The sequence below is a fragment of the Myotis nattereri genome (assembly GCF_964212035.1).
Source record: "Myotis nattereri genome assembly, chromosome: 1".
Taxonomy (NCBI): Eukaryota; Metazoa; Chordata; class Mammalia; order Chiroptera; family Vespertilionidae; genus Myotis; species Myotis nattereri.
The window spans coordinates 18,059,252-18,075,072 of NC_138075.1; the positions used below are offsets into that span (position 1 = coordinate 18,059,252).

At 42.1% G+C, this 15,821-nt stretch overlaps 1 protein-coding gene across 1 annotated transcript in view; it reads left to right on the top strand.

The window, feature by feature from the left end:
- The window catches only part of STON2 (stonin 2), a 140,819-nt gene that overhangs the window by 37,595 nt on the left and 87,403 nt on the right, over positions 1–15,821 (top strand). Inside the window, exon 3 of the mRNA XM_081104692.1 lies at positions 1,332–1,610. Within this exon, the coding sequence (XP_080960818.1) occupies positions 1,332–1,610 (279 nt within the window). The remainder of the gene's footprint in view (positions 1–1,331; positions 1,611–15,821) is intronic.

Genomic DNA, 15,821 nt, shown 5'->3' on the forward strand with positions numbered 1-15,821 from the left:
AGCTGGTTCTGTTCTACTGTAACTGCCTCTGCTATACCTGCCTCTGCTAAACCGAATCCAGCCCGCTTCATTCACAGCACTTGGCAAGTGTGAGTTCCGAGGTGTGCCTTCGTTATGAGTCCTGGAGGTGTGGCTAGTCTGCACTGAATTGTGCTAAACGTGTGAAATACTCACACTGGATTTCAAAGACCTAGTAAAAGTTAAATTTTTCATTAACAACTTTTATATCAATTACATGTTGGAATTATAAATTTTCAACATACTGGGTTGAAATATATATATTAAAAGTAGTTTTGCCAGTTTCTTTTTACTTTTTTTAATGTGGCTACTAGAACTAAAATTACATATGTGGCCCATTTATTTATTTATTTATTTGACCATGATAATCTAAAGGCTTTATTAGTTTGTTTGCTAGTTTGAGTTTTTAAAAAGTTTTTATACACTGCCTGGCTGGTGTTGCTTAGTGGTTGACCATCGACCTATGAACCAGGAGGCCATGTTTTAATTCCTGGTCAGGGCATGTGCCCTGGTTGTGGATTCAATCCCTAGTGTGGGAGCAGGGGGGTAGGGGGAGAGAATGCAGGAGGCAGCCAGTCAATGATTCTCTCTCATCATGGATGTTTCTATCTCTCCCTTTTCCTTCCTCTCTAAAATCAATAAAAATATATTTTTAAAAAGTTTTTACACAGTAAAATGGACCACTTTTTATATACAGTTGATGAATTTTCCATGTATAGATGTGTGTAACTACCACCACAACCAGAGTATAGTTCTTTAAAAAAAAAACAACAACACAATTATTTGAAGGCTGTTAAATGTTTCAGGACCAATAAAGTGAAACAAATTGAGGGAAGAGCTTCTGCAATGTTTAGTTATCACTGGTGCAGGGTTTGCACCTGGTAGCCTGCAAGTGTGTAATTAGGACTGTGTGGAGTTTGAGGTTTAAATTGAAGTGTCTTTAGTCCAGACAGGAGTTCTCCAGGTCAGCCATACTTTCTACCAGTCCCTATTGCCTTTTGCTTTTCTCCTTCGACTCAGTTATATTTCTTGCTTGGCCTCTGTGGGCATTTTTAGTTGTGACCCTCAAGAATTGGTGTAGATGCTGAGATAAGAACAGTGAACAAGACTACCCCAGTCTCAGCCTGGTCATGCTGAGGTTATAGTTTTGAAAACATTGCTAGGAAAACACTCCTTTGGCATAGAGGCAGATGGGCATGCCTGCTGCTTTACCCTCACTCACTGTAATGGTGAGTCCTGTGATCACCCCTTGCCTATCCTTTGTTTTTCCGTCCTTGCACGTGAAGTGATGTGCTGTCTGGTGTCTGTTTCAGGGGCCACCGAAGGGCACCTCCCGGGACGGTCATCATCCTCAGACCAGTCCGAGAGCTCCTCCGGGGAGAACCACGTGGCGGATGGAGGCTCTCAGGACCTTTCCCACTCGGAGCAGGATGACTCCTCCGAGAAGATGGGCCTCATCTCTGAAGCGGCCTCTCCTCCTGGAAGCCCTGGGCAGCCCCCACCTGACCTGGCCTCGGCCATCAGCAACTGGGTTCAATTTGAAGATGACACACCCTGGACCAGCACTTCACCACCTCCTCCTAAAGAAACAGGTGGGACAGGTGGGAGGCCAGGAAGGGATCCGGCTCAGGTCTGTGCTCCTCGGGGATGCTTCTCCTTGAGAGTGTAGAAGGCTACCAGGTCTACTTGACCTGCTCCCAAGCCTGAAGCACTGGCCACAGAGGGGAGAGCAGGCAGAGGTCTCATCTGGCTTAATTCTACAAACCATTTTTGTGTTTGTTTTAAAAAAATATATTTTTATTGATTTCAGAGAGGAAGGGAGAGTGAGAGAGATTTAGAAACATCAATCATGAGAGAAAATCATTGATCGGCTGCCTCCTGTATGCCCCACACTGGGGATCAAGCCCGCAGCCTGGGCATGTGCCCCGACCGGGAATCAAACCGTAATCCCCTGGTTCATAGGTTAACGGCTCAACCACTGAGCCATGTTGGCTGGGCTGCAAACTGGTTTTGTTATCATCAGCATATGGAAGGATTTCTGTGTTCTGGGCCATTTTCAGCCTTTCACTCTTGTCTCTTGCTATTGACCTGTCTGGGAGGTATGCATATTTCTTTATCTATTAGGGATTAGAATTGCATTTACTCTGTACCTAAATTGTCAACTCCTTACTCATAGAAATGAATGTCTCTGAGTGTGAACCACCAACCATCTCTAATAGAATCACCAGTTAAATGTGGATATTTTTGTGTCCCAAACCTCTTGAATCCAAATCTTCAAGGGGGGCACTGTCTTTAGTGCTAAGTACCTGATTTTGTGGGATTTCAATGGCCGGAAGCTCCACTGGAGAGCTTGGTGAAGCCAGAGGAGTTGCTAGTCCTCACCTAGTAACCTGGCTGCAAGGGTGACTGGGGGGCTGTGTTCGTTTTCTATTAATAGCTGTAACAAATTACCACCAACCTAGTGGCTTAAACAGCACAGTGTTATTATTTTACAGTTCTGTAGGTCAGAGGACCAACCTGGATGCCACTCGGCTAAAATCCAGGTATTGTCAGGCCAGCATTCCTTTCAGGAGACTCTCAGCAGAATGGGTTTCCTTGCACTTTCCAGCTTCCAGCAGCCGGCCATGTTCCTTGACATGTGCCCCAGGCTCCGTCTCAGGAGCTAGCAGTGCTGCATCTCTCTGTGCCTTTGTTCTGTGCACATCTCTCTAATTGACTCCTGCCTCCCTCTGCATTTGAAAGGCCCTTGTGATTACATTGGGCCCCCCAGAATCATCCTGGATAATTTCCCCATCTCAAAGTTCTTTTTGCTGTATAAGGTGCCCTACTCACAGGTTCTGGTTATTAGGTGTGGACATCATTTGTGAGGGGCATTATTTTGTCTGCCACAGAGAAGAGCAAAAAAGCAAGGCTGATAATTTTTTCTGTTGATAAGTTAAATGTTTTGCTCGTTTCAATTTTTTAAAAACAATTCCTTTGTTTTTCAGACATGCCTTTAACACCAGTAAAAACAATTTTAGAAAAAGATGAAGTGTAATTCTGCCATATAATAAACACTTCCACTTTTACTTACCGGTTTGCCCATTACTGTATGCGTTTTCCTATTTAAGCGTCAGATTTCTCTTGTTGGTGAGAAAGCCTCTGCCCTAAAAGCAGCAAGGATGAAGTGACAGGTCCAGACAGGCTTCCCGGTGTAGCTGGAGGGAGGCAGTAACCTTTTCTAACACCTGACACTGGCGAGACCATGGGCTGATGAAGCACTTATACATGTGGCGAAAGTTACTGAGTGCTGGACAGTGAATCAATACACAGTATGTTTCTTATTTTTAGTAAGATAACGCGTACTGAGTGCTTACTCTCCCAGGCACTACGCTCAATGCTTTGTACTCCTCACCACAATCATGTGAGGAAGGTATTAATATTATATTCATATTACACACGAGGAGACTGATGAGACAGTGGTTTTGGAAGTTGCCCAAGGCTTTGCTGGGAAGTGTCAGAAGAAAGCTTCCGACGCCAGGCAGGCAGGCCCCAGGATCTCAGAACAGCCTAGGCATGTTCAGTGGTATGTTCCGTGGATCTGCCTGCCCAGCTGTAGTTTCCTCCGCTCCCTCATTCCTGGGAGACTGGGGGGTGAGGGAGGGATGGGGTGGTATTTCTCCACTCGTTTGCCCTAAAATGGTCGTTGATTACATTCATGGCGTTCAGATTCTTTCACATCTTGTTCATTCATACCTGGTCTTTAGCCTTAAATATGGCTCAGGACTATTTATATGACAGATGAGTCAATTTGCTTCCATTCTTCACCACTTATTTTTGCAAACTAACATGGGATAACCATAACTATGTTGCCCCCATTTGACTGAGGATCCCAGCCTGTAACGGATGATGTTATGGATAGTGTTGAAAGCTTATGGCCCTGGCTGGGTGCTCGACTGGTTGAAGTGTGTTTCATGCATCAAAAATGTTGTGAGTTCGATTCCCAGTCAGGGCACATACCTGGTTGTGGGTTCAATCCCTGGTCAGGGCGAGTACAGGAGGCAACTGATTGATGTTTCTGGCTCTATCTCTCTCTTCCTTCCTCTTTCTCTAAAATAAATTTAAAAAAAGCATATCCTCAGGTGAGGATTAAAAAAAACAAAACAAAATAAAAACCTTATCCTTTAAGGCAGCAGTTCTCAAAGTATAGTCTATAGATCCAGGAGGATTCCGAAGACCCTTTCAGGAATCAGAGTGGAGTCAGAGTGATTTTTATAATAACTCTAAGATGTTATTTACCTTTTTCACTGTACTGGTATTGGCATTGATGGTACAAAATTAATGGTGAGGAAAACTTCTGGCACTGTGTACTTACTTTAAAAAGTCAATCTCACTTAATATCCTTGATGAAGTAGTACAAATTCTTAATTTTATTAAATCATGATTCTTAAGTATATCTCTTTAATATTACCTGTGACAGGTTGGGAAATATGCATAAAATACTTCTTCTCCATATCAAAGTTTAATGGTTGTCTTAAAGAAAAATGGTTACCTAGAAAAATAATTGGGTTTTAAATTTTTTCAATTAAAGAAATAAATTTAAAAAGTTAAAATTGTCTTTAAATGTTTATAATTAAAACTAGAGGCCCTGGTTTTTGTGCACTGGAAGCGGGGAGGGAGGTGTCCCTCAGCCCGGCCTGGGCCCTTTCTAATCTGGGACCCCTTGGGGGATGTCTGACTGCCAGTTTAGGCCTGCCTTCCCCTGCCAGCCTGATCGCCCCCTAACTGCCCCCCCCCCGCCTGCCTGATCGCCCCTAATGGCTTGCTCCCCTGCCTGCCTGATCACCCCTAACGGCTTGCTCCCCTGCCAGCCTGATCGCCCCTAACTGCCTCTGCCTCAGCCCCTGCCATCGTGGCTTTGTCCGGAAGAAAGCCGGACGTCCGGAAGATGTCCAGGTGACCCCGTTTAATTAGCATATTACCCTTTTATTAGTATAGATAATGCAAAAAAGTCCTTGAATAAAATATTAATATTTTAGAAACAGATCCCCCAACACTTACATGACTGCCACACACATCTCATCCTAATCCCAGCACTAGTTGTAATAAGACATGTTTTGTGGGTCTCCCTTCATTTGCTTTTAATTCTCCCCCAGAACTCTTACTCAGTTTTGCCCCAAATCAGTAGTGCCCACCTGAAAAAACTGGGGCGGGGGGCAGGGAGGGAGTGGGCAGCTTATATAGAATGAGTGACTGTCTGGTGTTTTTTAGTATAATCTGACAATATAGAAACAAACTATCAGTTTCCCATTTACCCATCCTAAAAATGCTTCTCTTAGCTTATGAATTTCCATCAATCAGATCCTGGATCTATAATGGCTAAACTTCAGTATATCAAGTAAAAATTATGTTGGTATGGATAACACATGAATGAATTGGAATTGAGTATGCAAGATATTTGATCTATTGTATTTAAACATGCAGAAATTGAATCTATGGAGAATGGTGGAATATGTAGGTGTGTCTCCATACATAGCAGGTAGTGAAGTTCAGCCAGAAAAAAGGGCTCCATGGGAACTGAGTTTTGGCTTCAGCCATTTTCTCAGTCACCTAAGTATCAATAGAACAAACAGACTCTTTCCTATAAGATAGTTGCAATTTCTTTCCATTTCATTCCTCGTGTCCCATTTGCCTGTATTAAATGCCCAGCACTTCTGATAAGACAGAGGTCTCTGTGTCAGGAGAAAGGGAAAATGTATGTCTTGGATCTGTCCCTTGCAGCTTCTCTGTGAATATCCCTACATGAGAAGATTATGATCTTGGCCTAAGAGAAATAGGTGGGAGGACCAAAAAAAGAGAATAAATGGGACCAATTAGGGCTATTCCTAGTCTGGATTTCCAGAAGCAGACAGTGGAGCCTTACTTAGCCAGCTGTGCCAAGCCTTAATATCTGGCTTGCAAAGAGAAGTTAGGAAAGAAAGAAAACACACACACACACACACACACACACACACACAGTAGCAGGTGAAGAAATGTTTTTCTGGGATGCTCCTCTTCTTCCCCCAGTTCCCATGCCTTCACTCTTTCCAGTTTTTTGGGCAGATGAAGCACACACACACACACACACACACACACAAGAATTTATCCTTTAAGCTGTGCCACCTAAGAATAAAGGCTGGGGAGCATTGGATTTCAGCCTGGAATGGGAATGTACTCTTGGCCCTAATTAAAATGCAAGGAGGCTGTAGGCATGGTGGAGTTAGGGACAAAGAGACTGTCATTAGTGGTAAATCTCTTATTTTTGTGGCATTTAAATACCAGAAGCTGAGCTGGTAGCTTAGGGAAGCCAGGGAGTTGCTAGTCCCCACCCTGGTGACCTGGCTACTTAGTTTATTGTTCACTGAAGCATACCAAGGTCAATTGTATAACCTGGAACCACAGCTGGTGGGGAAAACAACTCCAGAAATGCTTACATCCATCAAGGGAACAAGTTTCTTTTGGATTTCAACTAGGGCAGGATTTGCAGTGAACTAAGTGCCATTGTGGTTGGTCTAGGGAAAAAGAGATACAGATCTCCCTTAGGAAAATAATATTAATAAAAGCAGTTGAGTGACAAAGCCCTTCTGTAACCATATGTATAGGAAAGACGACTGGCATCAACCCCTTGGACCTGAGGATACTAGGGTGAGAGGGCACATAAAATCATGCCTCTCGAATCGTTTGTAAAAATTGTTTCCTCCATTCCCTGACATTTGGTGTAGGCCAACTTTGGGGTTCATATCTCTTTGGCTTAAGAAGACCACTTTGGCTCAGACTATGTTGATAAATATTATCTTTAGAAAGATCTTTATTAGAGTTTTAAATGTCAGATACTTATGACTTAAAACAGCCGCAAGAATACTGTTCACATCTCCAGTGTGAAGCTGCCATGTGATCTATCTGCATTCTATGGTGAAAAATATAGAGAAATGTAACTGAAAACTCATTTGCTGAATCTTGAACTAAATTCATAGCTATTATGTTAAACCCTGAGCAGAAGGAAAGTGTTTTGAAAAATGAGCTTCTGGTGAATCTGTTCAAGTAAAAATGGGATCTTTATATTATTATCTAAAAAATATTTTGAAATGAACTTCAACTCAGGTAGTGTTTTATTCACACTGGGGCCTTTAGCTATAGTGTTTCTGAGTTTTCCTAGTTGCAAAAAGTTTTCCTAGCTTAGTATTTTGCCTTCTCTGGCTTTAAAATTCCACTGCACACCAGGAAGACTGTAGTGGCCATTCTTTACAAAGATTCTTTCAGAGCAAAGACTGATTTTAAGCATTATGCAAGTGTGTGTGTGTGTGTGTATGCGCGTGTGTGCTTAGACTATGTTTGCAAATGTATGCAGACAAATTGACTAGAAGAGCAAAGTTCATCCTCAAAATTTTAAAAAATTAAGGCGTTATTATCAGCATGAGGCTTCCTGTTCACTTGTCACGCTTTGCACTGACCTTCCTCTGCGGACATGGCCATTTGGTAGCAAGGCCAAGGCTGAATTGGACCCATTATGCAGATCCTGCAGGATATGCATAGTTACAAACATAAAAAAAAACACAACCTTTTATTTCCGGAACATTTGTCCCTCAGCCCAAGCCATATACTTGTATTCCCTTGTGCTTCAAATGTTTGCCCCAAAGACTTGGGCTAAGGCCTTCCCATTGTGTCTGGGGAAGCTCATTATCTGGGACCAGAGAAAGAGCCACTTGTTTGGGGAGGACCAGGGATGATGTCAGCCGTTCAAGAGGGAGGCAGGGGGACAGCTGAGAGAATTAATCCCGGGGAAGTCTAGCCCAGCCCAGCGGGTAAATTTTATTATGTTTTTCATTCTGCCCCTGGGGGTGAGTGGTGGGTGCGGGTGGAATAAGATCCCAGACCTTGGTGACTGTAGCTGTGGCCCACTGCATTTGGCATGCATATGTATATCCCTCCTCAACAGAGAAGGTCTTCTTTTCCTTTAATACCTTGAATTGTTCTTCTCCACTTTTTAATGTTATTTGTGACCTTTCCAGAATCCATCTCAGACAGAGATGTCCTCAGGAATGAGTTTTAACAGAGCCCTTCTTCCTCAGGGCCCTCTCCACTGGGCTCCACACTGCTCTAATCGCCACCTCTCTTACTGTTCCCAGCAAGCTCTTTTCTGTTCTTGCTGTTCCCTGCATCCCTTAGAGCTCATCCACATTTTCACTCAGAGCTCTGCTCAAGCGTTTCCCCCCAGCTTTTCCCGCTTTAAATGTGTACACCCCGTGTCTCTACCCAAAATTAGGTTATATATTTGTTTCTTTGGTTATTGTCTCTCTTCCCCAGTAGAGGGAAGGGATTTTGTCTACTTCATTCACACTCTGTCCCAGATTATGGTGCATGGAACTTAGTCGGTGCTCACTTAGCATTTGTTGAATTAATGAATGAAAAGTGAAAGATGTACTATATGAAACCTGCTATGGAATGACGAAGTGACTTCCGTTTATGGGGGCAATGGGCTGTTAGGTTGAAGGACGGCTTCCTCAATAAAGTGAAAAATTTTTGAACTAGGCCAGTCTCTTCCTCATCATGCCCTTTTCTTATTAGCTATTATTTGATTTCCCATTGTTTTACACACAATGCATATACATACATACATATATATAAACATGCCACATACATGTACACAGACTCATAGCATATACACATAAAGTAACATACACATACATGTGCACACACATATGTACACATATACAAAGCAGGTTTACAGTTGTTTGTATGGAAAATAGTACAATAATTTATAAATAATAATAGAAGAATAAACTATTCCTCAAACTCACAACTGTGAACCTACTTTTGCCCCACCCCATTTGTGTACAAACACACGCATACTTTTCCTGGGGTCTGCCTTAAAAAAACACACTTAAAACTGTCCATTATATTTTTGTTGGATTTGAAGGTACCATCATGTCATGGGGGAAAAGGGGTCTCTCATTGATGGCTTTTTACAACTACCTAAAAGGGACCTTGAAATATTTCACTAGAATGTCAATATTATCCTTTTCCAGAGACTGTGCTAGCTCACCCAGGTGGGCCTTGTGGCCTGTCTGACCCCCTGTGTGGGACACAACACAGTACACTAGGCAAGCACGCATTCATTAACTCGCTCATTCATGCAACAAAATTTAGGTGCTGGGAAAGCAATTATGAGAAAGTTGGCCACAGTCCCTGCTCTCTCCAAGCTGAGGCTGCCGAATGGTTGGGCAATCTGTTACCAGTGAAGCCTTGTGGGGTGAGAGGAGTCCCTCCGAGCCAGTCCTGGGACAGCCGCTCCTCGTTGCCAGCTGTGAAATCTCAGGGGAGTCACACAGAAAGACCACGATTTGATCTGTTTTGGATTCATGGATAGGCATGTTTATAGCATTGGAAATATCATATAGCTCTAGTGAGTAGACATCAAAGTGTAAATAAAGGACATGACATCAAAATGCATGTAAGTATTGAAAATGTTCATCTACCCAGTATCCCAAAGGATAAAGAGAAAGAGAAGTAATGTATTTGCTGTGTTGGTGAAGCTGGCAACTTGTACATTTATTATTCATTCAACCAATGGTGCCTTGAGCCCCCACTGAGAGCCAGTCACTGTTCAAGTCACTGGGGATAAGAGGACTTTTCCTGCCCAGTGGAGCATGCATTCAGTTGGGGGAGCCATTCCAGAAACACCGCAAAGAAGTAGACAATGTAAGTGTGTTAGGAAATGTGGGAAGTGGGAAGGAGAAAAAAATGAGGCCCAAAAGGGGCTGCGTGAGGGACAGTGTGAAATTTTACAGAAGGCCAGGGAGTGTCTCTCTGTGCTGCAACTTTTGAGTGAAGGCTTTAGAGAAGTGAAGGAGCAACCTTGCAGAAATTGGGGAAGGAGGCTTCCAGGCGGAAGAAACTGCAAGTGAGGAAGGAACTAACTACAAGTGGCCAGTCTCTGAGGGACACCGTGTTCCTGGGGTGTGACTGCAGTGGAGGGAACAGGAGGGTGGGGGGGGGGTGTGTGTGAAGAGAAGGAGACAGGCAGAGAGTCCTGGGACTCAGACCACGCAGCTCCTCAGAAGGCACGGTGAGGACTTGCACGTTTACTGTGGGTGAGATGGGGAACTAGTGGAGGGTTCGGAGCACAGGTGTGGGTAAAATTTGACTTAAGTTTGAACAGATAATTCTATTAAGACTGTGGCTGAGGCCCTAACTGGTTTTGCTTAGTGGATAGAGTGTCAGCCCAAAGACTGAAGGGTTCTGGGTTCAATTCTGGTCAAGGGCATGTACCTTGGTTGTGGACTCGATCCCCAGAAGGGGGCATGCAGGAGGCAGCTGATCAATGTTTCTAACTCTCTATCCTTCTCCCTTCCTCTCTGTAAAATCAATATTTTACAGAAAGAAGAAAAGAAAGATGTGGCTAGGACAAGTGAAAAAGCAGAAAGAACAGGTGGGAGGTATCTGCAATGAGCCAGGCAGGAGAGGATGGTGGCTGGCACCAGGCTGGTAGCTGGGAGATGGTGGGCAGGGATAGGATTTCAGACATGTTCTGGAGGTGGGACTAGTGGAAGTTGTGATGGACCGAATGTGGGAAGACTTAGGGATGACTGGAAGGTTTCAGTCTGAGAACCTGAAAGGATGAAGGAGCTGGTGTGGAGGGGATCACAGGAACGCAGTTTTGGACACGGAAAGTTAGATCCAAGTGGAGATTTCAAGTAGATTTGGACATAAGGATTTTGTCTGGAAATGATAACAGCTACCACTGAATTCTGTTTGAGTACTTCTTTTGTGCCAAGCACTTCTCCAGGTTTTTTTTGTCATTATTAACCTATTCCCCTTCTGAGGTGGGTACTATGTATAGCCCCATTTTACAGGTTAACATGCAGAACAGACGGATTAAGTAACTTGCCCCAGGCTGTAGGGCCAGATTCAAGATCCTTGTACATACCTCTAAAAGAGGGAGAGGCAGATTTCTATCTTTCATCATTTTTTTTCTTGAAGAATGGGTGGGGCTGGGATCACTGGGATGAGGGCAACCTGCTGCTACCAAAGGCCCACCCCGGGGAGAAGAGTTCAGGCTCAGTACTGCAACTCTTTTGTGGCCTGAGGGCATTCAGCTCAGAACCTAAATAAAATGATTCACCCAAGATTTCTAAGTGGATAATTAAAGTACATTAGACCAAATGAGAACAGTCTGTGAGATGTAAGCACGGTGCCTCTCCCAGCTGCATTCTGTTTCTCTTTCAAGGGAAATATTAAAATGTTATCTAAGAAATGTAAAGATCTAATGTGAAAATGTAAATAATTGGAATAGCTTTCTTTCTAAGTCATTGGAGTCTTTTGATATGTGGTTTTAATAAACCTTAACTATTTTAAGGAACATATTTTAAATGTATATTAAATTTTTATTTTTTAATAAAAGGAACCTACTTTAAATGTATATTAAATTATAAAGATCAATAGTTCAACCCATCACCCAGTTTAATAAATAGAATGTTGTCATCACCTTGGGTTTCCCTATGATCATTTCTTCTAAACATCCTCTTCCCTCCCTCCGCATCACCACTTTTCTGTTTTGGGTTTTGTGTTAATAATCACATTACTTAAGATTTTTAACAGCTATACTACCTACACATGTATTAAGAATGACATAATTGAATTTCACCTGTTTTTGAACTTTATATAAATGGAATAATACTGTATGTATTATTTCATAGCTTGCTTTTTTAACACAACAGTCTGTGAGATTTTTCCATGTTTTTACCTGTAATGATAGTTCCTTTAGTTTTTATTGCTATGAATTCCATTATATTAATATCCCACAGTTCATTTTTCTGTTCTATTATTGGTGGATATTTGAGTTGTTTCTCCTTTTCTGGGAATTAAGAATGTGCTTCTTTGAGCATTTCCTTTGTGTGTGTTTTTTTCTGGAAAGATTCTAAACATAAATCCTGGTGAACATGTGTAAGTGGTTCTCTTGTATAAGAAAGTTGGAGGGGCCCTAGCTGGTTTGGCTCAGTGGATAGAGTGCTGGCCTGGGGACCAAAGGGTCCCAGGTTCGATTCCAGTCAAGGGCCCATACCTTGGTTGCAGGCTTCTCCCTTACTTGGGCCCTGGTCAGGGTTCATGCAGGGGGCAAGCAATTGATATGTTTCTTTCACATTGATATTTCTCTCTGTTTTTCCCTCACTCTCCCTAAAAAAAAAAAAAAAAAAAAAAAAAAAAAAAAAAAAAAAATCCTCGGGAGAGGATTAACAACAACAACAACAATAAAAAGTTGGAGGGGAATTACTGTGCTGTAGGGTATGTTTATCTTCAACTTATTCAGATAACACCAATTTATCTCCCATTAGCCGTCCTATATAATAAAAGGCTAATATGCAAAGTGTCCCCTCGGGAGTTCGACCAAGAGATTGGGAGTTTGATTGCTTGCTATGACATATGCTGAACACCAGGGAGCGGGGCAGAACATGGCGGGTGACCAGCGGCAGCAGCGGGGTGCTGAGGGAGCAAGGGAAGGAGGAGTGGGGAAGCTGGGGGGCAGGGAACCTGATGGGCCCCGATCTCTGGCCAGGCCTAGGGACCCTACCTGTGCATGAATTTCGTGCACCAGGCCTCTAGTATATATAAAAGAGGCTTCAGCCTCACTTTCTCACTTATACTTGGAATTGTCATTTTTATCTTTGTCATGGGGAGGTAAGGAGATAGGAAAGGGAGGTAAGGAGAATGGTATTTCATGTGGTTTTAATTTGCATTTCTTAGATTACTAATGAGGTTGAGCATTTTTTTTCCATTTGGATTTTTTCATAAGATGCCTATTCAAGTATATTCTTGTTGGGGCTTCTCCCTTTTTTCTTGCTGATTTCTAGGAGTTTCTTGTGGATTAAATGAATGGCAGATATTACCTCCTACCCTGTGGGTGGTCTTTTCACTCTCTTTATGGTGCCTTTTTTGTTCTTGTTAATCCTCACCCATTTTTCCACTGACTTTTTTTTTTAGAGAGAGTGGAAGGGAGAGACCAAAGAAGGGGAAAGAAAGAGAGAGGGGGCAGAGAGAGAGAGAGAGAGAGAGAGAGAGGAGAGAGAGAGAGAAAGAAAGAGGGAGAGAGAGAAAGACATAGATGTGAGACACATGGATTGATTGCCTCATGCATGAACCCTATCAGGGCCCAGGATCTAACCTGCCACCCAGGTACATGCCCTTGACCAGGAATTGAATCTTCGACCACAGAGCCACACCCACCAAGGCTATGGTGTCTTTTGGTGAAAACAAGTTCTTAATTTTAATGATATGACTTTTTTTTTTATACTTAGTGCTTTCTGTGCCTTGTAAAGAAAATACCTATCCTGAAGTCATGAGCATATTTAGCTATATGTCTTCTAAAATATTTCTTGTGTAGCCTTCCACACTTTGACTTTCAGTCCACTTAGAATTGATTTCTCTGTATAGTGTGAAGTAGGAATCAAAATTTTTTTCATATAGTATTTTTCCAATATTATTTCTATTATTTTATTTATTTTAAATATGCACATTTTTATTTTTATTTTTTATTATTTTTATTTTATTTTATTTTATTGCATAAAGTAATACAAAGGGTATTACATATGTGTCCATTTCCCCCCCCCCCAGACAGTCCCCTAGCCTCCCCTATCCCCCAGTGTCTTATGTCCATTGGTTATGCTTATATGCATGCATACAAGTCCTTTGGTTGATCTCTTACCCCCCTACCTCCTGTCCCCCAACCCTCCCCGACCTTCCCGCTGCAGTTTGACAATCTGTTTGAGGCAGCTCTGCCTCTGTATCTATTATTGTTCAAAAGTTTATAATGGTCTCTATTATCCATGAATGAGTGAGATCATATGGTATTTTCCCTTCATTGACTGGCTTATTTCACTTAGCATAATGCTCTCCAGTTCCATCCATGACGTTGCAAATGGTAAGAGTTCCTTCCTTTTTAGAGCAGCATAGTATTCTATCGTGTAGATGTACCACAGTTTTCTAATCCATTCATCTACCGATGGGCACTTAGGCTGTTTCCAGATCTTAGCTATGGTGAATTGTGCTGCTATGAACATAGGGGTGCATATATCCTTTCTGATTGGTGTTTCTGGTTTCTTGGGATATATTCCTAGAAGTGGGATCACAGGGTCAAATGGGAGTTCCATTTTCAGTGAGTTCCATTTTCAGTTTTTTGAGGAAACTCCATACTGTCTTCCATAGTGGCTGCACCAGTCTGCATTCCCACCAGCAGTGCACAAGTGTTCCTTTTTCTCCACATCCTCTCCAGCACTTGTTGTTTGTTGATTTGTTGATGATAGCCAGTCTGACAGGTGTGAGATGGTACCTCATTGTTGTTTTGATTTGCATCTCTCGGATGATTAGTGACTTTGAGCATGTTTTCATATGTCTCTTGGCTTTCTGAATGTCCTCTTTTGAAAGGTGTCTATTTAGGTCCTTTGCCCATTTTTTGATTGGATTGTTTATCTTCTTTTTGTTAAGTTATATGAGTTCCCTATAAATTTTGGAGATTAGGCCCTTATCAGATATGACATTGGGAAATACGTTTTCCCACACAGTGGGTTTTCTCGTTGTTTTGTTGATGGTTTCTTTTGCTGTGCAGAAGCTTTTTATTTTGATGTAGTCCCATTTGTTCATTTTCTCTTTAGTTTCAAGTGCCCTAGGAGCTGTATCGGTGAAGAAATTGCTTCGGCATATGTCTGAGATTTTTTTGCCTTTGGATTCTTCTAGAATTTTTATGGTTTCCTGTCGTACATTTAAGTCCTTTATCCATTTTGAGTTTATTTTTGTGTATGGTGTAAGTTGGTGGTCTAGTTTCATTTTCTTGCATATATCTGTCCAATTTTCCCAACACCATTTATTGAAGAGACTATCCTGGCTCCATTGTATGTTCTTGCCTCCTTTGTCAAATATTAATTGAGCATATTGGTTTGGGCCGATTTCTGGGCCCTCTATTCTATTCCATTGATCTATATGCCTATTCTTGTGCCAGTACCAGGCAGTTTTGAGAACAGTGGCTTTGTAATACATCTTGATATCTGGTATTGAGATCCCACCTACTTTGTTCTTTTTCAGGATTGCTGCAGCTATTCGGGGTCTTTTTTTATTCCAGATGAATTTTTGGAGAGTTCGTTCTAGATCTATGAAGTATGCCATAGGTATTTTAATGGGAAGTGCGTTGAATTTATAGATTGCTTTGGGTAGTATGGACATTTTAATGATGTTGATTCTACCAATCCACGAACACGGTATGTTCTTCCATCTGTTTATGTCTTCCTCTATATCTTTTTTCAACGTCCTGTGCCGGGAGCCAGTCCATCCTTGCTGTTTCAAGGGACCTGGCATATATGGCATACTGTTCTTAATATGTTTGCTCACCTTCTTGGCACTATGTGTTTTAACCAAGGTCTCTGAGAAAGGTTGTTTCCCCAGGTAGGGATTTTCCCCTGAAGTTAGGGAGGGAATAAAACCTCTTAACTAAGTGCCAGGCGGGTAATTAATCACTTTAACCTATGAACAATCATGCTTAAGCTACATAATCTTTACTCCCTGGAATGGAGATAAGAAACGCCCTAACCTTTGTAATAGAGATTGATAGGATTGAATCAACTGGTATAAATACAGATGTAACAAGACAGCAAGAGACAGAACCTACAGACAGAACTAAGAAGACAGAACAGAGAGAGAGACAGAAATTGGCACAGAACCTACACAGAACATTCTCTAGAGACAGAAGAACTTCGCTGGAGAGAACATGGCAAAAGATCCTGGACAGAAACTGGCCTCAT